Genomic DNA, 23312 nt, shown 5'->3' on the forward strand with positions numbered 1-23312 from the left:
CCTCTGTCCCTCCCACACATACTCTCTCTCTAAAAAATAATTTGTTAAAAACAAAGAATACGGGTGGCTCAGTTAAGCGCCTGCCTTTGGCTTGGATCATGATCCTGGGGTCCTGGGATTGAGTCCCACATCGGGGTCCCTGCTCAGCAGGAAGCCTGCTTCTCCCTCTCCGGCTGCTTGTGTTCCCTCTCTCACTGTGGCTCTGTCAAATAAAATCTTAAAAAAAAGAATACTAGATAGTATGTTATTTATGTGCTACAAGTTAGTATAGTTACAAAGAACATCTTATTGTAAAAAAGCTTGCTGGTGTTTAGGGTGAAATACTATGATGTTTCCAACTTATTTTCAAAAGGCCATGGCAACTACTCAGGCTACGGTAACAGAATACCGTAGACTGGGTAGCTGAAACAACACAACTTTATTTCTTACAGTTTGGGATGCTAAAAGGCCAAGATCAAGATGCTGCCCAATTCTGTTCCTGGTGAGAACACTCTCCCTGGCTTGCTAACCTTGTGTCCTCACAATGGTGGAGAGGGAGAACAAGCAAACCTCTGGTATTTCTTATAAGGAGATTAATCCCATCATGGAGGGTTCCACCCTCACCACCTCACCTAAATCTAATCATCTCCCAAAGGCCCCATCTCCAACACTATTACATTGGACTTAGGATATGAATTAGGACTTCAGCATATGAATTTTAGGGAGACACAGTTCAATCCACAGCAAAGTGTATATATAACGACAAAGCACACACCATAGCAAGTTAACAACCAGCAATGGCAGGGAAACAGTATATAAGGTTTTATTACTTTCAATTTTTCAAAATAGAGTTGGGTGGGCTTTTGAAGCTGCTGGGGACATAAAGCCGGGGAAAAGGTTAGGGTCAGATGAACACTGCCTTCAAGAATGTGAAGTACTATCCCATGGAAATGTTTTCCTTGTGTCGCTCCAAAGACAGGGTTTGACCCACTGGTAGACGTTGTGGTGGTGTACTTAGTCTCCACGTAAAGAACTTCTTTAAAGAGCTGTCCAACAACGGAAATGCTGCTCTCAGAACTCAGGTACTTCTCAGTGGAAGTGTTAATACAGAGCCTGGAGAACCACGTCAGGGATGCCACATGCACAGACAGGCCTCCACAGCAGGACAGAGGCCAGAAGCACCAACTTTCCAAATTTAAGGTTATACAGAAACATGTACACCCATAAGCATTACAATGTCTAAGAAGTAATCGACAAGTACAGATGCCTTTCCAACGACTATCTTAGAATAATTTAAAGAGTTTTAATAGTTCAGGTGTGTATTTTGTTCACCTATTGTTTCCCACAGGCAGAATAAACTCAAAATTCAGGTTATGCTCTTAAGTGTCTCTAATGTATCAACTGCCTTGCAACAAACTGACACTCCAGTTTGTCCCTGTGTCAGTTTGTCCCTACTTCCCACCAAATCAAGTCCAGTTTGAGCTCACCACCTTCCCTCTCCAGCCAGAGCTCTGGTCTGCCTCCTACACTAGACCTGGCTTGCTCAAATCCTCTCCTTTCCTTGCTTCCTCCCAAGTTTCACCATCAGCAAAGCTCAAACACTATTTCCTCAAGTTGATCCTTCTTTAAAAGCAAAGAATATGGGTTAGTAGATCAGATCAAGACAAGGAAGTGGAAATAGATAGTTTTCAGTTGCCAAACTGGTCACCTGGGAAGTGCTGAAGGTCAAGGTAAAGTGGTCAGTTGTGTGTCAGCCCCTACCCAAGGAAAGCCACATCCTGGTACTTCCACCTGTCAACCTTAAGTAGAAACAGTCTTCAACTTTCCGATCAGGAAGAAACAATAAGCCCAATATACAAGATCTCCCACCACCATGTGTCCAAAGACAAACACTCTTTTGTACCAATCTTTATATATTTATTCACACATTTGATAAAAATGTCACAGTTAGAAGTGAAATCATTACAATGACATAAGACCAACCCCAAGTACAGAGTCAAGTTGCCAAAAATCAGAACATGAGCAACACAGCTCCTTAACACCTGTGCATTCACACATTCTTGCCCACACCCATCCATGCCCCAACAATCACAGGTGCTAAGTTCAGACGTAACCCAGAGAAACCTTCCCTGGCTTCTGTCAAGTCCTGGGGATGAGAAGAGAGAAATGATCAATGAAAAAGAAGCTAGAACTGCTCGACGTATCTCTTTGTTCTGCCCACCACTCAGAGAAGGCAAGACATGAAAGATGGGGATAGTCGTTTCCTTGGCACAAAACTTATCAGGCAACAAAAAAGTCTAGGGGTTTAAGTCAGTCTGAGGTTTAGATACCCTTTTCAACATCAAAGGATAGCAAGTGGGGAAAAAAGGGAAAAATCCAGCCATTTAAATTGTAGGGGAAAAAGAGGAGGGAGTACTGAAAACTTGATCCCTATTCTCCTGTCAGACTGCAGCATGACCAAAGCAAAATCAACGAGGCCAAACAGCATCTAATTGTGACTTTACCCAAACAGCATAGTTTGCTTTCACTTTAACTCTGAAGAGAGAAAGAAAAATTTTTCAGAGGAACAAGAGGTTCATGTAAACCACATCCCCATTATATTAGTATTTGGGGAAAGATTACATCTATTTATTCACATGGCTTGTCTACAGCTCTGAGAGCTATAAGGGAGTGGCCCAACCCCCATTCCTCTGCCTTTAGCCTTCCAAGATGGACAAGTCCTCAGCATCCAGTCAAACCTGAAGTGTAAAAATAATGCCTGAATCAAAATGGTGTTTTCTGTACAGTGGGATGATGGAGAAATCCTATTCCACTTCCCAATTCCTACTTGACACAACGCTTTAAAAAAAACAACCCTAAAGTGTGATGTTTTTGAGCATCGCCGTTAACCCTATCGAAACACTGATAACACAGAAAGCTACCATCTGAAAGGACTCATTTCCCAGTGTTCTTGGTGAATGAGCTAAGGAAGGAGGCGATGATCCAAATACATATAGCGCATGAATACAGAAGAACTGGCCAATGCAAAGGAAACTGCTCTGGGTAGGGCAAGTCAATGGGTGGTATTTGGGAGGCAGAGAGAAAATTTCTTGGTACAAACTTGATGTCCCTAAAGATACAAGCAGGGTGAGGACAAGGCACTTACACTGCCAAACAACAGTTCACATCCATTCAACACTAGAACTGTTACCAAGAACACTCCCAATGCCCCCTCACTGAAGACTCAACCAGCCAACTGCACTCTCCATTTGGACCTTCAGAACTGAAGGAAATCCCAAGTGCTGCGGAACCAATGGTGGGAACTGGAATGTTGGCAGAGGAAACTACTCAAAGGAAATAAAAAGAAGTTGTCCCCTTCTGGCCTGAGGTGAGAAGTTTGTTCCAGATTAGCTCAGTGAAATACTGAATTGCAAGATGCTTGGCCTGAGAATATGACAACGCCCCCATGGATGCCTCCTCCTTCTGTTCTGATAAAGAGCTGTTAACGGCTCTGAACACAAACCGACACCAGTTACTGAGTTATCTTGCACTGGCAGTTACAGCAGATGCCTTCTAATACATGTCCCCGTTCTGTAGCAGATAAGGGACGGAGACAGGGCTAGAAGCAGCCTGTCCTTTCTTATCCCAAAACCTTTCAAGCATACTCGATCCGGGCAGGGCCACAACTACCCTCATTCTTCCGCTCGGAAGACGGAGTGGTAGCTTTGGCTTCACTACCGGTTTCCAGAGGCTTAGACGAGATATAGTCCTTTACTTTGATCTCCATGTTCTTCGCTTTAAGAGTGGCCATGTGCAGCTTCTCTAGGAAATCTGGCATGCCTGGTGGGAGAGAGAGAAATGTGGGTAGGCTGAAATAAAAACCAACAATAGGGTCAAAATTAGATGGCCTATTTCTTTCATGGCAGGGAGCCAATTCCTTCTTATAGAGATCACAGCCTGATTAACAACCTGTGAGTCACAGTTGCCTCCCAAAATGTATCTAAATAGAAAAAATATTTAAATGCATTAATGTACACAGTCCATATTTAAGGAATTAAGCAAATGTTCTCAAAACTCCCTTTTGGGTACATGTTGCTTTCTGAAACTCCACAATATTCATCCTTCCAAAGCCTAGCAGGAGGCTTCAATATCTTTGCAATATTCAAGAACGGGCTTGGAAGGATATTTAATTTCCCCAATACTGCTCCCATGAGACAAGCACTAATCCTCTTGCTTGCCACTTAGAGCTAGAGAAAAACATGCTTAGCCCAGGTCCCAGGTCCTGTATAGAAGTACCCACTCACCACTGGAAACCATCCAACTAACACAGTAGCGAGGAAACACAGTCTGGGGATTGTCACTGTATGTCAACAAGTAGTCAAAGCCATTCTGGAAAAGAAAAACAGCAAAAAATTACCCACCATAATAGCTTCCATATCCAGTACCACAGAATAATCACAATCTGATTCTGGAGCAGACCGTGTCAGTTTTTTACCCTATGCAAAAAAGGAGTAATACTGAAGACTGCATAGGTTGCTATCCATAGAAAGGCCAGCCTACAAGATTGGTGCTCGGGTGGTGTCTGGGAACTTGGTTCCAAGCATTCCCAGTCAACAACTAAGTGGTAAGAGTGACTCCTGTGACTTGTCTGTTCATGCAAACACTACAGTTTATACCGAATACCTGCTTTCTTTCTGGTGCATCTGAAATTTTGGTATGTGCTATGAAAAGTATCCCTATGTAACCAGCACTCAGTAAAAATCTTGGGTGCGGACCCTCTCATGGGCTTCTCTGGGCAGAAACATCACAGATGTGTTGCTCTATTTTTGTTGCTGGAAGGAAAATGTACTCTGTGTGACCTCTCACAGGAGAGAGAGCAGGAGGAAGCCAACATGTGGATTCCTAGACTCTGCAGGTCTCTTCCCTATGATGCAGGTGTGTATCCTTACTATATGACTATATACATCTGTGTCTTGAGTACAAATATATGCCGAGTCCTATGAGTCCTTCTAGCTAATTTTCAAATGTGGGTTGGTCTTGAAAATTCCAACACATATCTTCAAAGAGTCAAAGGTCTTAATCTTTACCAAAATGGTATAAACTCTACTACTACTATGACTAATAACAGCAAACATTTATAGAGCACTTAATGGTGAAATGCTTCCAACTTGGAACAATCCTATAATGTTGGTACTGTTACCTCATTTAACAGAAGAAGAAACTGAGCACTAAGAAGTAACTTTGCCCAAGGTCACCTACATACTCAATGACAGCCAAGATAAACCCAAAATTCTGACTGCAGGGCCTATGCACCCATTCTTTTTGGCTCAGCCCTCTCATTGCCTATTACAGTGAAGGACAGGGAATTAAGATTTCCAGGGGTCTTGATCCTAGGAGAGATCTGTACCAATTATGCTCCACACAAAGGAGTTAAAGATAACCACTTTTATATCTGCACTTTTTAAAGCAGATTGGCCACAACTCCAGGTGGTAGAACTACACTTTAAATTCCCATGCTATTTTACTCCAAAGTCCATCCTTCCCCCCCCACCTCAATGACCTGTGTAATCTTTTATTTATTTACTCAACATGTATTTAAATGTCTGCTTCAGGGACACCTCGGTGGCTCAGTCACTTAAGAGCCTGCCTTTGGCTCAGGTCACGATCCCACAGTCCTGAGGTCTAGCCCTGCATCTGGCCCCATGCTCAGCGGAGAGCCCAGTTCTCCTTCTCCCTCTGTTGCTGTCCCTGCTTGCGCTCGCTCTGTCAAATATATACATTAAAAAATATATTAAAAATAAATATATGTATGTCTGCTTCATGTCTGGCACTGTGCTAGGTACTTAGAGCAAACAAAAATGTACTAGTCCTTGCCCTCAAGAGCTTTCAACTAATAAAAGAAATGCCATAACAGAGATACCGAATGAATACTATGGAAGTAAAGAGAAAGGAGAGGGATGCCTGGGTGGCTCAGTTGGTTAAGCATCTGCCTTTGGCTCAGGTCATGATCCCAGGGTCCTGGGTACTATGAGAGAAGACTGTTTCTCCCTTTGCCTGCCACTTCCTCTGCTTGTGCTCTGAAAAATAAATAAATAAAACCTTACGAAAAAAGATAAAGAAGAGGTAAAACCTGTATAGTGGAAACAACAGTATCCACCACAAAGGCTGGCTCTAAGGCTAAATGAGTTAATAAAAGACTTTATTCTTCCCGTAAAACAGACTGGGAAGTCAAGAGACCTGGGTTCTCATCCACCACTGTTTATATTTCAAAAAAGGAAACCAAACAAAAACAATGATTACCCACTGGATGAAGGAAGGAACAGTGATATAAACAACATCACTCTGAACAGTTTTTATTTTATACATTTGACTTCAGGAGCATAAACTTTTTCATAATTTAATAAAACAAAATTAAATTTAAAAAGCAATTATCTAAAAACCAAAAGCAAAATAGAAAATAGGGAACCTAATTATGAACTGAGTCAGCAGGAAATAGCACAAGGAGAGCACCTATTTCAAGTAACTTTAAAACTAGTGTTTTGTACATTGTGTACACATCCTAAGAATAAAAAAATACAAATTTTAAATCACCACATCACTAATGATCTTGGTGTACTATCCTGAGGCTGGTTCGTGTGTATTTCAGATTAAAGCAAATAAGTAGTTATGTTTCGGTGATGAGTTGAGTTGAATTTTCCAGCACAGGTAAAGATGATCGATGTAAGATATAAAATATAAATGAAAATTCTCCAGGGGCACTTGGGTGGCTCAGTCATTAGGAGTCTGCCTTCAGTCAGGTCATGATCCCAAGGTCTTGGGTTTGAGCTCCCTGCTCTGTGGGAGCCCTGCTTCTCCCTCTCCCACTCCCCCTGCCTGTGTTCCCTCTCTCACTTTCTCTGTCAAATGAATAAATAAAATCTTAATAAATAAATAAATAAAACCTCTCCAGTCTGAAATATGAATTAAAAACATTAGCATGCACCTTAAGATTTATCTTTTAAACAAATAAGCAGCAAATATTTATTACTTAGTTCTACCCTCTGAAAAGGTCTAAAGAAAATGAACAAGCCAATAGCTATAGGTATTCCTAGAAGCCACGTTCTGGTATTTTATTTTATTTTATTTTATTTTTATTTTTTAAGATTTATTTGAGACAGAAAGAGAATCTCAAGTAGACAGACCTCCTGCTAAGCAGGGAGCCTGATGCCAGGCCAAATCTCATGATCTGAGCCAACCCTAACCCTAACCCTAACCCTGTTGGAGCTGGGGATGTATACAGAAGGTTCATTATAATATTCTACTTCTTTATTTTTCATATACATTTCAAATTTTCCCTAATAAAAAGTAAAACAGGGGGGTGCCTGGGTGGCTCAGTGGGTTGAGCCGCTGCCTTCAGCTCAGGTCATGATCTCAGGGTCCTGGGATCGAGTCCCACATCGGGCTCTCTGCTCAGCGGGGGGCCTGCTTCCCTTCCTCTCTCTCTGCCTGCCTCTCTGCCTACTTGTGATCAATCTCTGTCAAATAAATAAATAAAATCTTAAAAAAAAAAAAAAAAGTAAAACTGGGGCGCATAGGTGGCATAGCTGTTAAGCATCTGTCTTTGGCTCAGGTCATGACCTCAGGGTCCTGGAATCAAGCCTCCAGCTGGCTCCCAACGGGGAGCCTGCTTCTACCTTTCTCTGTCTGCAGCTCTGCCTACTTGTGCTGTCAAACAAATAAATAAAATCTTAAAAAAAAAAAAGTAAAACAAATGAACACCATACCCTGGCTCAAGGATCCACTTTCCATCCGACAGTCCAAATGCAGCTGCCTGATTTTCAAGTACTCTCCGTACATGGTCAATGTAATTTATCACTCCTCCCTAATCTCAACCTTCCTTTCTAAGTGGTGAATCTCTGAACATATCTGTGGCTCATTCCTGTCTTCATCTTTGGTATATCGTGTCCTCTGCATTTCCTGTTTTCTCCAGTTTGCCCTTTCACAAGAACTAGCTCAAATCTTACCTTTTTCTTAAGAGCTTGTGACAAATACAGTAAAAAAACTATATAGATAACCCTTACTGTTACCCCAAATCAGCTTAAAAAAATTGTTTATTTGGTCCCTACTTAGATGCAAGACACTCTTTTAGGTGCTGAATGATGCCTTAGCTGCTTCACGGTCACAGTTTCTAAAGGTAGCAATGCTGGAACTCAATTCAGTTTTTCTCAAATAGGAAATAAATAGATAAGGTCCAAATTTCGAAAGCAAAATAAAGGGAAAAAGTGAGGCCTAACTCGGCCTCCCATACTATCTTCAGCCTGACCCAGGATCCCCCTCCTAAAGAAGACAAGATATGGACAGTAGCCTTGCTTCTTGTTTTCTGTCTTCTAAAGCAAGGACTTTCAAACATTTTTAACTGTAACACACTGTAAATAATCCTTTATGCACTGAAACCAGTTCCCTCTCTCAGCCTCCTACACACACATTCACACATACTTATAAAACTGAAGTCTCATGAAATATGGTTACACTTGGATGATTTCTATTCTATGTTTTCTTTTTTTTTTAAAGTTGATCATAATGTACTAAATTAATTTTGTCTTCCACTAATGGGTAGCAATCCCAGGTTTGAAAAACACTGCTCTAAAAATAGCATGCAGGGGTGCCTGGGTGGCTCAGTGGGTTAAAGCCTCTGCCTTCAGCTCGGGTCGTGGGTCGTGGGCTCGGGATCCTGGGCTCGAGCCCCGAGACGGGCTCTCTGCTCAGCAGGGAGCCTGCTTCCTCCTCTCGCTCTCTACCTTCCTCTCTATGAAATAAATAAATAAATAAAAATCTTTAAAAGTAGCATGCAAGTAAACACACAGATCTCCCAGTTAAAAAACAGTCTAACACCACACTGACTGAAATGAACCACCATTTCTGTCATATTTGAAGTTCCACTTCAAGGAGTATAAATAGAACAACCTGTTGAAAACAAAACCACACTAAAGCACACAGTTCATATAGCTCAAAAATAAAAGTAATGGGGAGAAATAAAGCCTATAAAGTGAAATACAACTAAAACAGCAACCAGTGAAATCAATATGTAAACTCAACACAAATTTGGCTTTAAAAAAAAACAACACTCCCTAAGCTGAGAAAAATATTCTTCTCAAAGAAAGGTCAACAGAATTTTAAAGAAGGCCGAGAGGACTACTGTAACGCTCTCATTTTGCAGACAACGAAAGGAAAGTCCAGAAAGGTTTTAAGTGTTCTGCCAATGGTGGTGAAATTTTGATGGAAAAGGTGCTCCCTTCAGCTTCTGAAGTATGCTAATGACAGACCATTGTCTTTTCCTGTCTCACACAAACGGGGACCAGTGGGTGATTAGTACTCTGTCCTGGGGAATCTTCCAGCTATGCCACCCTATAGCAGTGGTTCCCAAACCAGGAGCATCAGCCTCACCTGGGAACTTCTTAAAAATGAGAATTCTTGGGCCATACCCAAGCACTGTATGTTAATAAGCTCCAGCAGACTCTGATGCATGCCAAGTTTGAGAACCACTGACCTTCTCAGTTCAGACAAAAGGCATTCCTTGAGAAAAATCCAAAGCCACTACACATCATCTCTTGGATAATATAAAACTCACCTCATCAAATGACTTGTGGGGACGGATAACCATCTGGGATTCATACGATCTGACTCTTACAAATTCTGGAGACTCTGGAACACTAGGGTGCTCCACAGCTCTGGTAAGGAGAAAAGTTAAGGAAACTCTCAGTAATGTCTACATACAAGAAACAGCATGAGAGCTACAGTTAAGAGGAAAATCTAGAAACCTGGCTCTAATTTTTAAAGTAAAACAGAAGAGTCACTAAAATGAATGAATACAAACTAAGTTCTAAAAACAAGTGAGTTTCCTTGGTGATTCCTGGCTCACGAGGCTTCGTGTTGAAGAGAACAGTTCCTTTTTTAATTATCAACACAAAGGAACTAAAGAAATGGTTTAATGAAAAGCTTACATAGATCCCTTCAATATTCCTTAACTGTGGTCACCAGTCACAGCCCACTAATGGTCTAGCTGGGATGGATGGGGTCCTAGCATCACTCGTAACAGCACTGAGAACATGCAAACTCCCAGCAGACATATTTGAAGGACAGTTAAAGGAACTGAGCAGGAGCCACAGGAAACCACACATACCGTGACACCAACACCATCACATTGTTTTCCTGATCCACGCTATACCGTCGAACATAAACATAATCCCGCGAGTACATTGGATACTAAAGAAAAGGATAGGCAGAATTAGTGTTCTGCCCCAAATGGATGTGACAAAACTAAAAACAGTAGTAAAAATACTCACAGGAAAATGGGTTACCCAGTGAAGAACCTCAGAACCACTAACCACATCCCTCTCAATCACTTCCAGCTTGATTACCAGGGCATCCCACTTTTTTCTATACTCTGTATCCAGCTGCAGAAAGAGAAAAGATATGAAGACCCAGGAAATCCAAAACAAAGTTGCAGAAAGCTTCTCCAGATTCTTGGACCTCTGACCCAAGGACCTTATTCTGAAACTTACTGAACCTAAAAGTGACAAAATGTGAAAGACATGGCTGTGTTTACTATAGATAAGTCTCTTAAAATTCTTTCTTACAGACCAATAGCATTAGTTGAAATTAATCTTATTTAAAAAAAAAAAGGCAAAGGAGAGGAAATGTTAAGAAAAAAAATACCGTGACAGATATGTCTAGGGAAAATATAGTATGTGTAAAGGCGAAACAATTTTTTAAAGTTTTAAACAGACAAAAATCCCAAAAGTATGAGCAGACACCTCACACAAATGAATGCAAGTAACATATTTTTTAATTTCTAGCATGACTACTAGGTAGGGAATTTCAAAGTAAGACACATACAAATCCAAACTAACAAAAATTCAGTGTAAACTGGTAAAATTCAGTGCTTGGCGGGGGAAATGTGCACTAGCATATTACTAGTGGATGTTATACTGATCAATTAATTACCGAAAACCTGACAAAACAGTGAAATATCCAAGAAGGAGAATATTTTTTTAATAGAACTCTGGGTGATCCCATCTTCTCATACATTTCCCTCCAAGGAAGAAAGTAGTCTTTGAAGAGACAGTCTTCATCTTTATTAAATAAATACCTTCACTATGGAAATGTTCCAGATTACTAAATCTGACCGTATCTGTACTGAAGAGGAAAATGCTATGCATTACTGCGTCAACAGATAAAAACCGCAATTCAAGCAGAAGATAACGTAAGAGCTGCACCCATGTTAAATTTATAGACTTTGATAATGACACCATGGTTAAGAGACTATGTCTAATTTTAGGAAATACACACTGAAGGATTTTGGCATAAAGGGCCACACATGGAACTTGCCCTTGAATTATTTAGGAAAAAATAACCATAAAACCTTATAAAGTATACTAAAATCACTCAAATACATTCTTCTATTTAATCTTCCCAACAGTTTTGAGAGGACAGAACTGCACTCATTCCACCAGAGAAAGAATGGTAAGTCCAATGTTTACCCAGATGCTATCAGACATGAGATGAAGGGTACAGAGACAGACGGATGTACTGAAAGCATGTCCTAAGTTGAAGAAATTATTCATGTGGACAGTGGTAAGTGGAAGAAGTATTTACTCACCTGAACATTGAAGAACTGCCGGGGTGTTACATCTGTGTAGGTTCCAAAAACTAGAATGACAAGGAAGAACAAGAGATGTCTGCCACACCCTCATCACTCATCTTATTCCTATCGCTTAACTGCATTTCAATTATAGAGTACTGACAGATCTTAAAGGCAGATTCAGAAACTAGACGTCATATTGGGGCAGCAAAGTAAGACAAAGACAACCTACAGCAAAGTACAGTAATGAAGACACTGAGAGGCTTGTCATCTGGGAGAAGGAAAACATAAAACAGGAAACCATGGCAAATTTTCTGAGCAACAACCAGAACAGTTAGAGAGTATGAAGAACAGAAGTCCTGTACATCTGGCCAATCATGGAACACACCTACAAGGCAGCCAAGCTGGGCTCACCTCTATACTGGTAAAGGTGGGTGCCTGTAATTGGGCGCCGCCAGAGCTTAAAGTGTTTCTTATCCATCACCATCTCCCATGGTTGCTCTTTGCCCCCGGAATCTTCATTCCCTTCTCTCTGTGATTTTGGTTCTGGAGGGTGGCGTTCAACTCCAGAGCGCTGAAACATATGTGACATTTCTTCCAACCGTTTCATCTCATCAATGGATCTGCAAAAGGAGAAAAACAAAAGGAATGGTGCAGGTGGTTATAGTCAATCATGTAAAATGAAATGTCTACAGAAGGACTTGTATAAGAATGGTGTGGGCTGGAGCGCCCGGGGGGCTCAGTTGATTAAGTGTCTGCCTTAGGCTTAGGTCATGATCTCAGGTTTCTGGGACAGAGCCCTGCATTAGACTCCCTGCTCAGTGTGGAGCCTGCTTCTCCCTCTCCCCTCCACCACGCCCCCTTCTTGTGCGCATGTGCTCTTTCTCTCTCAAATAAAGAAATAAAATTTTTTTTAAATGGTGTGGGTTTGAAAGAGTATAGAGTGCAGTGAAAACTCAAGTTCCTGAGTTTGAATCCCAGTCCAACATTCATTAACTAAAACATTACTTAATCTCTATTCTTTTTTTTTTTAAGATTTTATTTATTCATTTGACAGAGAGATCACAAGTAGGCAGAGAGGCAGGCAGAGAGAGGGAGAAGCAGGCTCCCTGCTGAGCAGAGAGCCCAATGTGGGGCTTGATCCTAGGACCCTGAGATCATGACCCGAGCCAAAGGCAGAGGCTTAACCCACTGAGCCACCCAGGCGCCCCTAGTCTCTATTCTTAATCTGTAAAATGAGGATAACAGGACCAACCTCAGGGGTTGATTATAAAATTTAAACAATTATGTATTTTTCCTCTTCTTTTAAAAATATAATTCACATTCCTAAGAATCATCCTTTTTTACAATTTTTTACAATTCGATGGTTTTTTAGTATTCTCACAAGGTTGTATGACCACCAACACTAATTCCGTAACATGTTCATCATCTCCCCAAAAAATCTACACGCATCAGCAGTCATTCCACAGTCCTGCCTCCCTATAACCTCTGACAACCACTAATCTATTTTCTGTCTCTATGAACTTGCCTATTTTGGACAATTCATATAAAGAGAATCATACAATATATAGTCTCTAGTGTCTGGCTTTTTTTACTTGGCATATTTTCAAAGTTGATTAATGGTATACTTTGTTCCCTCCTTTTTTTTTTTTTTTTTTAAAGATTTTATTTATTTGACAGAGATCACAAGCAGGCAGAGAGGCAGGCATAGAGGAGGGAAGCAGGCTCCCTGCTGAGCAGAGAGCCCCATGCAGGGCTCGATCCCAGGACCCTGGGACCATGACCTGAGCTGAAGGCAGAGGCTTTAACCCACTGAGCCACCCAGGTGCCCCTGTTCCCTCCTTTTTTAAGTTGAATATATTTCATTTAATGGATATCTCACATTTGTTTATCCATTCATCAGGTGATGGGCATTTAGGTTGTTTCTACTTTCTGGCTATTATGAATAATAATGCTATAAACGTTTGTGTAGAAGTTTTTCTGTAGACACAGGTTTTCAGTTCTCTTGAGCGGATTCCTGGGTGGATTTGCTGAGTCATGGCAACTCTATTTTTAACCTTTTAAGGGAATGCCAAATTAGTTTCTAAAGCAACTGCACCATTTTATACTCCTAACAGGGTTCTGACTGCTTCACCTCCTTGCAAACACTTGTTATTAGACAATAACTATTTTCCTGATTCTAGCAATTCTAGTGGGTGTGAGAAGTATATCTCATTGTGGCCTTTGATTTTTATTTCCCCAGTAACTAATGATGCTGAGCATATTTCCAAGTGCTTATTGGCCATTTGTGTATCTTCTTTGGAGAAATATCTACTGAAATCTTTGCCTATTTTTAAGTTGGGTTGTCTTTTTATTGTTGAATTATAAGAGTTTTTATATACCCTGAATATGTCCCTTACCAGATATGATTTATAAATCCTTTCTCCCATTCTGTGAGAGAACATCAGTTTTTTAATAGTGACCCTTGATGAAGAAGTCTTTAATTCTGATAAAGTCCAATTCATCTACTTTCTTTGATTGCTTATGTTTCTGTGTTATAGCTAAGAAGCCATCACTTCCTAATTCAAAGTCATAAAGAGTCATGTCTGTTATTTTCTACTAAGGATTTTAGTATTAAAAAAAAAGTGTTTTCATATTAATTTACACTCTGATCCATTTTGAGTTAATTTTTGTGTATGATGTGAGGTAGGGGGTCTAAATTCATTATCTTTGCATGTGTACCTCCAGTTGTCCCAGTGCCATAGGAAGACTATTGTTTCCCCACTGAACTGTCTTGGCACTTTTGTAGAAAATCAATTGGCCATTAAGTTTAGGGTTTATCTCTAAATTCTCAATTTCAACAATTTATATATCTATCCTTATGCCAATATCATATGATATTGGCGTATCTGAAATACTACAGGTTGGTATTAAATTTTCAAATCAGAAAGAGTGAGTCCTCTAAATTTGTCCTACTTTTTAAGACTTATTTTACCATTCTGGGTCTCTTTCATTTCCATGTAGGTATCAGGATCAGCTTGTTAAGACACAAAATAGTGTGCTAAGATTCTGATAGGAATTGTGTTGAATTTATAGATCAGTTTGACTAGTATTGCTATCTTTACAATATTAAGTCTTCCAATACATAAACACAGAACTTCCCGTTTATGTGTTTTTAAATTTCTGACAATGATCTTCTGTAGTTTTCAGCAAAAACATGGAGTACAATGTTGCAGAAGTGGAGAGAGCAGACATTTTTGTCTTATTCCTGATCTTAGGGGAAAAGCTTTCCGTTTTTCACCATTACACTGTTAACTGTGTTTTTTGTAGAGGCCCTTTATCATCTTGAATGCTTTTTATTTTCTTTTATCATGAAAGGAGATTCAACTGTCAAATGCTTTTCTGCATATACTGACATGATTATGTGGTTTTTGTCCTTCATTCTATTAATATTGTTTCTATTAATAGTGTTGTATTAAACTGATTTTTTTTAACAAGATTTTATTTATTTGACAGAAAGATAGAGAGCACAAGTAGGCAGAGCGGCCGGAAGAGGGAGATGGAGAAGTTGCTCTCCATGGAGTGGAGAGCCCGATGCGGTACTCAATTCCAGGACCCTGGGATCATGACCTGAGCTGCAGGCACCCAGGTGCCTCTAAACTGAATTTTATATGATGAATTAACCTTGCTTTCCTGAAATAAATCCCACTGTTCCTGTTCCTTTTCATATGTTACTGGATTCCATTTGTCAGTATCTTGTTCAGAACTGCCTAAATCTTTAAAACATTCTAGATAATACCAGATTCTTCGTGTTGTTGTCTATGTTTTAGGGACAAATACATATAAAGACATAGAAAGAAATGCAATACAACAAACTGAGATAGATAATCTGGGGGGACAGAGGAGATTTCGACTGGGTCAAGGTACAGAGGAGGCTTTACCTATAGTATTTTATTTCTTAAATACAACTATATTTGGGGCTGCCTGGGTGGCTCAGATAGTTTCGCAACCAACTCTTGGTTTGGCTGAGATCTTATCTCAGCATCCTAAGATGGAGATTTGCGTAGGACTCTGCTCCTGCGCTAAGCAGGGAGTCTTTCTGGGATTCTTCCTCCCTGTCCCTCCCTCCCCCTCTGCTCTGGTCCCCCTGCACTGCATGTGTGCTCTCTTGCTCTCCTTTTAAGTTCTTTAAAAAATATATCACTGCATTTGTAACATTCACATTAAAGTCTTTTTATATCTGAAACATTTTAAGTTATTTTCCCCCCTAAAGAGAAAGCATGAGTGGGTGGGCAAAAGGAGAGGGAGGGAATCTTAATCTTATCCACGTAGAACTTGGTTAAAATTCTCTCTCCCTCTGCCCACCTCTCATTCTCTCTCTCAAATAAATACTATCTTAAAAATAAAAACAAACAAACAAACAAAAACCCCATGGCTTGTATTTTCCACTTAACCTCTAAAATAGCAGTTAGGAAAGAAAGATCACTGGCTATCTAGATCATATACAACTTCTGCTATTCAAGACTGAAGAAGACACCAACTCTAATACATTCTGTCTAAAATGCCCACTCCTCTTCAACCTTCAAAAAACCAAAAGTTCAAGGTTAATTTCCAGGCAGAGTTAACCATATATATTTACTTTAATTCTGTACAGACACATATCACATTATATTGTAATTAGTCCATCTCTGTATCTGCCTCTTTTACTAAACTATGAATTCCCTAATGTCCCAGAATGTCTTTCATATCCGTATTTCCAGTTCCTAGCAAGTACCTCGTAAACATTCAAATGTTTACTAAGTAAATTGAATAAAAATGAAAGTAGGCCCCAATAATTCAAATTCTTATTAAAAGATTACATTCATACATTTTAAAAGATAAAAATTCAAAGTCATACTGGTAACCCAAGAATGAAAGTTTAGAGCAACCCTAAGTGATGGTGACTGTAAAGATCTGTGTTCTAGTCCTGGCTCTGCCAATTGGCTGTGTGATCTTATGTAAGTCATTTTACCTGTAAAGCCCTCTCTTTTTCCACCCACAAAGTTTGGACATTATTTTTTTGAAGGTTTCTATTGGCTCTAAAATTTCATTTTTCCAAATTTTAAACTTTGGACTTAGATGAAAATACTTATACAAGGGACATTTTGTTGTTTTAACTGCCCAATCTTTTCATATTTGGGAGGATCCCAAAATAGTGGGGATACAGTCCCCTCTCAAGCCCTCGCAGTTAGAGAACAGCACCTAATTTAAGTAAGGCTAATTAGACACTTCTGGTAGAGGATATGAATCTTGAGGAAAAGGCACAGGATCTTTTGCAGATTATTCTCAGCGATCTTAAAGGAGCTGAGTGTCCACCAGTGCAACCAATCTAGGGGAAATAAAACCAGCAACACTGCCCTAAGGAGATTATCCCTACAGCAGGTCCTGGCTGTTCTCCTGGCCAACCTGTATTCCGGTCTTCTTGTCAATGCCCTGAGTGACCTAACACCTTTAATTAACCCCTTTGATTAATGCCTTTCGGCTTAAGTCAAGCAGTATCAGCTTCATTTCCAACTAAAAACCCTAGCCAGTATAATTTATACTGATGTTCTGACTAAAAAAGTATAACCATTTTTTAAAAGTTTTAATTTGAATTAAAAACTGCAAAACAGGATTCACTGCAAACACAGAAATAGGGAAGGAACTTTACAATACACAATAGGATCTTTCAGGAGAAAGCAAAAGCAAAACCACAGCTAGACTTGCTTAGAGAACAATTCAGGCATCACATGGCACCAATTATGAAACTTTTCAGGACTAATAAGGCATTCTTCAATAAAAATTAAACATCACCCTTGCATGTCATTCTTATCACATAATGAAGGGCAGAAATGCCCTATTAAAAGTACATCAGAGACTCATAAAATTACATAGTAATAAGATTTTAAGAAAATTAAACTATATGACTATATGCAATATTTTTAATGGCCTTCTAAAGTGGTACAGAGCTTCAGACCCATTACTTAACCAACCTCTCCTATATAATTAAAGGTCACGAGGTGCCCTTGATTAAAATTATGAGACTAAATCCCCAGAGGGGGAGAAAAATGTCTTGTGCAGGCCATGACATTCATTCTTGAAATAATACAAACTAAATGCTAGTGCAAGACTGCATCATAAAATGCAAATGATTCTTGTCTCTGATTCAACAATCTCTGAAGGGTCTCAGCTTCTAAATACTGACAGATTGGACTTAATTAGCACACAGGTACCCAAAGTGACTCACTATCGTGTATGTGGACAAAGGAAAACCTCTCACCATACATCTCTTTAGCCTGCTGTGCTAAATCCTTATTTGGACAGGGTGGGTGTCTAAACCTTATTATCTGAGACTTAAAAAATAAGAAAGGACAAAAGAGATTATTCCCAAAATAGAAACAGCAGATTAGTAAGAGGATCAAGACAAGACACCCAGTACTGCCCTTACTCCAAACCTAGAGTCATTTCAATATGTGAGAAAGGCTGGACTGAGAGGTATGGAAACTGAAGGCATAAAACTATTAAAACAGAGTAATAAGTATAACAAGTTTTGGCTCATGTAGGAGGTCCTGCCATCAGTATACAGACTTTGATATAAAGGTCCAAAATGATTCAAATGAAGCCATCCCTGTAATTAGTAATTCCAGCAAGACAACTGCCTCATTTCACATAATCCCTCCTTAAATTCCAAAGTACTGTCAAAATTAGAGACTTTCAAATACATCTGTCATGAGACACAAGAAATACAAGACATCAGCTAGTTCACTGCAATTCTGGGCCAACTGGTTAATGGTAAAATAATGAAGACAATGTCAAAAACTTCAAGTCAGATTTTATGTAATTCTGATGCTCTAAAAAGAATATGTCAGTAAATAATCTTTAACAGTGGCAAAAAAAGAAAAAGGACTTTTTGCTGATCATTTATCTAGTTAATAATATACTGAAAAGTTAAAATTGTTCTAAATGCCCTGAGAGACAAAAATGGGAAAGAATTTTCTTTATGAAATTTTACTGGCACTTATTTATTTACTCAAACTTCTGGAGCAATGGACTGTAACTTTTTTAAAAAGAGGAGGGGTTAATGGAACATTTTCCCCGAGCCTTTCATATTTCTTAACTTCCTTCCTCTTTTTGTTCCTGTAACTTTTTTAAAAAAGATTTTATTTATTTGTCAGAGAGAGAGAGAGTACATGGGCGAGCATGCACAAGCAGGGGGAACAGCAGGCAGAGGAAGACGACGACTCCCCACTGAGCAAGGAGCCCCGATACAGGACTCAATCCCAGGACCCTGGGATCATGACCAGAGCCAAAGACAGATGCTTAATCGACTGAGCAACCCAAGGCACCCCGTCTATATATATATTTTTTAATGTTTCAAAGCAATAAAAAATTACTACTGTATCTTTTCCATAAAATCTGCCCTGGGCTCATAGAACGAGTGATTCTGTACCGAAAATACTGACTGAAAGTTACTCTGTTTGGACTTAAGTGAAACCAATTGGTAAGAATCATAGACCAGGTATTAAAAGACTGGATTTCTACACCTGGTCCCCATTAGTCAGTCAAAGTCACTTTGTACAAATTAGTTCTTTTCTCAGATTTTCTTGCTATTGCTAGATAAATGAGATTCTGTTTGTTAAGATGTTCTTTAACACAAGAGAACTGAAAGTAAAGTTATTCCTTTTCATTCTGAATATTACTCAAATAACGTAAAAGAAAACATATACCATATTAAAGTACCCATTCAAAGAAAGTACTAGGACAAGAAGGTACAGAAACAGCACAGAAGAACCAAATGCTGTGATTTAGCAGCCATGGTACAATCATGCTCTTCTTCCATTATACAATGGGAAAAAAAAAAATGCACTTGTCCCAAGGTACATTCAACCGTGCTCTATTATGGAAGCCACCCAAAATCCTTTCACTATAGCAAAATCTAAATTTTCTAAACTAGCTAGGACAACCACAGCAATGGCTCCTTTAAAGCAAACTGAATACTTAAGCAAAGAAAGTTAATCTGAATCCAAAATAGTTACTCAATAAGAAACAAAATATTAGAAACACGAGAAACCTATAGAACCACTTTATAATCAAGATATAGTCGAACAGGGTATTTGTTGCCCTAGCAAGGTAACAAACATTTTTTTTTAAATCCTCAAAATGGACACCATCAAAATATTTTTTGAAGGATTTTTTAAAATTTTTTAAAAAAGATTTTATTTATTCACTTGAAAGAGAGAGATCAGATGTAGGCAGAGAGGCAGGCAAAGAGAGAGAGTGGGGGGAGGAAGCAGGCTCCCCGCTGAGCTGAGAGCCCTATGTGGGGCTGGATCCCAGAACACTGAGATCATGACCTGAGTCAAAGGCAAAGGCTTAACCCACTGAGCCACCCAGGCGCCCCGGACATCATCAAATTTTAAGTATATGACTGAATTCAGGCCTGAACTGGAAAACAAACCATAAACGAAAGCCTTTGTTAAATAGCAGCGCTGGAGGATCAAAAAGGCACCTTAAGTGTTCTGACTGACCTTAATCTGAGTTTATGATATTCCCAAGTGGGTTAATAGAGAGCTATACCTCTTCAGGAGCTGGATTAGAATAAAAAATGTTTGAACTGCCCCGAGGTTTCAGAAATAGCCCAAAGAGGGAAGAAAGGGAAACTGAATACCGAACCTAGTCATGAACTGGTCTCTTTCTACCACCGTGGATAGTACTACTGACTCAAATGTTTACCGTATTTGTTTTTTATCTTGTTTTCTTCTCCAGCTCCTGCTAATGGCAGACCTACGAAACAGAGGCTCCAGGATATACTGTCCATAAAAACATACAAAGTAAGCTAAATCAAAGAATGACATCTACAACATGGACCCCCAACACTATTCAATTCCCACCTCAAAACATCTTCCCTCCCTTTTCAGCAGGTAGCCAGCCCTTTTATGGTCTTTCTACTCTCTCCTAAATAGATCCAACAGGGAATTTTCCTCCCAAACTTGACTACTGTGAAACATGGATATTTCATCATCAAAAACAGAATGAAAATTCAAACAGTTAATTGATAATTTCTTAATTTAAAAGTTTTCTTCCCATAAATATTCTCACACCTGAGCCTGTTTCATTAGACCAATGGACAAGTTGCAAAATGCTAACAGAAATTAAACAAACTACCTATCATGCTTTATTACATTAAAATTTTTACGGCTAAAACTGTTTTAACTTTAAATTGCATTTATACCCTCAAGGTGGACATTTGGTAACTATTAAATTTTGGATCTGCTAATCTATATAAACTAATAAAAGAATCAGAAAACCACAGTCTAGGACCAACCACCTATTTTTGTAAATAAAATTTTATTAGGAAACAAATTTAGGGGGAGGGAAGAGCAGTTTAGGAGTATCAGTTAAAAGGAAATGCAAAGACACCGTAAATAAGAGCTAGAGCAAATCAGAGCTAAATCATGAGATTACTTGAAAACTGTAAGGGCTCAAATTTAAAAACCACAGATTAACAAGTTCAATCGGTGGTACCGCATTTTTTCACAGAAGTTTTGATGAAGATGACAGCGTGATTTCAGAGCCTAATGAAACAGTATTTCCTAAGTTCTCGCTAAAGCAGCAAAAATCTGGCCTAATTTTTTCAGGTTAAAATCCTGGTTTATCTGAGGAAGACAAAAATCCCTTCCAGCCTAAAGAGTCACGATAACACAAGAACCCTCCGGGCATTTCTCACGAAATTCCATTAGGAATGAAGTAATTTTGTAATTGCATAACCATACCCTTAGGTCAAATTTAAAACCTGTTTTGAGTTTACACCTTTCTGGATGAGTTAAAGATTACGTGAACGATGGGTTACATGCCTTCAATATCTAATTTAATTTTTACAAGGTTATTTCTTCGGTGTCAAAGTCTTCCCTCCTACGCTAACCTATACTTCGTTATTTCTAACCCGACACGTGAAATTAACACGAAGAGCAACAAAAAACGTGTCTTGCTAAAACAGGATCAAGTTACTGCATCGCCACTTCCAGTCCCTGCGGGTAAACGGGAGACACTGAGCCTAAAGGCAGGCCCCAGGGTTCGCCGTGCCAACCTCCCAACCGGACCGGCCCCCACCCAGCGAACAGAAACCACCTCGCCGCAGAGCTCACCTCTGCAACTCCTCCTCCTGGATCCTCTCCTCGTCCCACACGAACACGCCAGCCAGCGCCGCCATCACGGCAGAGGCATGGCCAGGACGGCCTCGCAGCCGGCGCCAGAGGCGACCGAGGAGGATGCGGCGCGAGCTCTCTGAGTAGAGGCGGCCGTACAGCTGCGCGATCTGCTGCGCGCGCCGCACACGCAGGCCCGTCACGAAGCGGCACTGATTGGCCAGCAGGGCGAGCAGGCCCCCGCCCCGCACCCCCGAGCGCCCCGCTGCCGCCGCGCCAGCCAGCCAGGCGGCCAGGGCCGGCGGCCTCCGCAGGAACATGTCGCCTGCGCGCACCCCGCCCAGACCCCCTTACCCAACCCCCCCGCCGCTATGCCCGCCGCGCGCCCGGAGGCAAACTAGGCCTCCCTCACAGGGCAGAAGGAACGAGCCCCGGAAGGCGCGGCGGCCTGAGGCCGAGTGCTCCTAACTGGCCGACCCCGAACTCGTCTCACGATCTAACAGGCTTTTCATCTCTCTCTGCAGCAACCGCTGAGGAAGAGTCCTCTTTGCGGAGAAAGTCGGTCATGGCACAGCCGCGGGGGCGGCCCCGCCACCGGGGCAAGAGGCGTTCGTAAGCTCGGGCCGGGAACCCTACGGGCCGACGGCCGGGCGGCCCCGTTGGCCCCTTCCTCCTTGGCCTCCTCAAGCCGGCGCCAGGATTCGGGGAGTAGAGATTCTGGAAAGCAGCAAGGTGGGCGGCTCAGTCAAGGCAGCAGGTGAGGTCCCTGGCGTTCCGCGTCCGCCACATGCACTGCTTGCCCACAACCTACTCCCCTCGCGGCCGCCCGAGCCCTGATTGGGCGCGGCCCGAACTCCTCGGTGCTGATTGGCGCTGCCAAGGACTCGTCACCGCTCCTTCCCGCCCCTCAGTGCGGCGTGCCGGGGCCGGGGCTAGCAAGGTAGGTGGCGCACCAGAGAGCTAGTCAAGGGCGCCCCAGAGTTTGACCCGCAGACCCTGCTGCGGCCGCCGCCGCCATATTTCGGCTGCCAGACCCCACCCCGCGTGGGGGTGCGACCAAGTGCAAGTTAGGTTCTTGGGCGGTGCTCAATTGGTCTGAGACGGGGGAGAGTCGCCTCTTTTAGTTATCTGAGTGTAGGGTGGGATTTGGGGTCTCGGCATTTCCTCGGCGGGGTGCTGGGACTCTCCAGGTTGGGGAGGGCGGGGGGTGGGACGGTGTAGACGCCTTTGGTGAGTGGAGACCCTACTGAGTCCTAGAAGGAGCTGCCGTCAAAACCTCCAATCTCTTCAGCTGGCTCTCCCACAAGCGCCCTTAATAACCAGGGTACTGAGACGGCCTCCGAGGATCGGAGCTTTAGCACTCAACTTCTCTCCGCGCACCCCACGTCGCTAGAGTGGGCCGTTGTGGCATTCTTAGAGCCCAGGACACTTTCCAGAGAGCTACATGCGCAGGTGGGCAGGTGGCTGTCACAGGCTGGATGGAAATGAGGAAGCGTCTTGGTCAAGGGCAGCAGAATGGAGTTACTTAGGGCGGATGCCCCAGTTCGAGTAGTAGCTGTTCCACTGCCTTTGACTCAAAAAGGTGCCAGCGT

At 41.3% G+C, this 23312-nt stretch overlaps 1 protein-coding gene across 1 annotated transcript; it reads right to left on the reverse strand.

The window, feature by feature from the left end:
* Positions 1 to 1874: 1874 nt before the first annotated feature.
* Positions 1875 to 22055, reverse strand: STARD7 (StAR related lipid transfer domain containing 7). The gene is made up of 8 exons (XM_044261661.1): positions 21721 to 22055; positions 11993 to 12201; positions 11597 to 11646; positions 10281 to 10391; positions 10118 to 10200; positions 9566 to 9665; positions 4263 to 4347; positions 1875 to 3798 (listed from the first exon to the last, which is right to left on the reverse strand). Exons 1-8 carry the CDS (start codon positions 22038 to 22040, stop codon positions 3614 to 3616), a joined length of 1143 nt encoding a protein of 380 aa, XP_044117596.1. The 5' UTR covers positions 22041 to 22055; the 3' UTR covers positions 1875 to 3613.
* Positions 22056 to 23312: the final 1257 nt, after the last annotated feature.

This window comes from Neovison vison, chromosome 8, assembly GCF_020171115.1.
Source record: "Neovison vison isolate M4711 chromosome 8, ASM_NN_V1, whole genome shotgun sequence".
In the NCBI taxonomy this organism is placed as follows: domain Eukaryota; kingdom Metazoa; phylum Chordata; class Mammalia; order Carnivora; family Mustelidae; genus Neogale; species Neogale vison.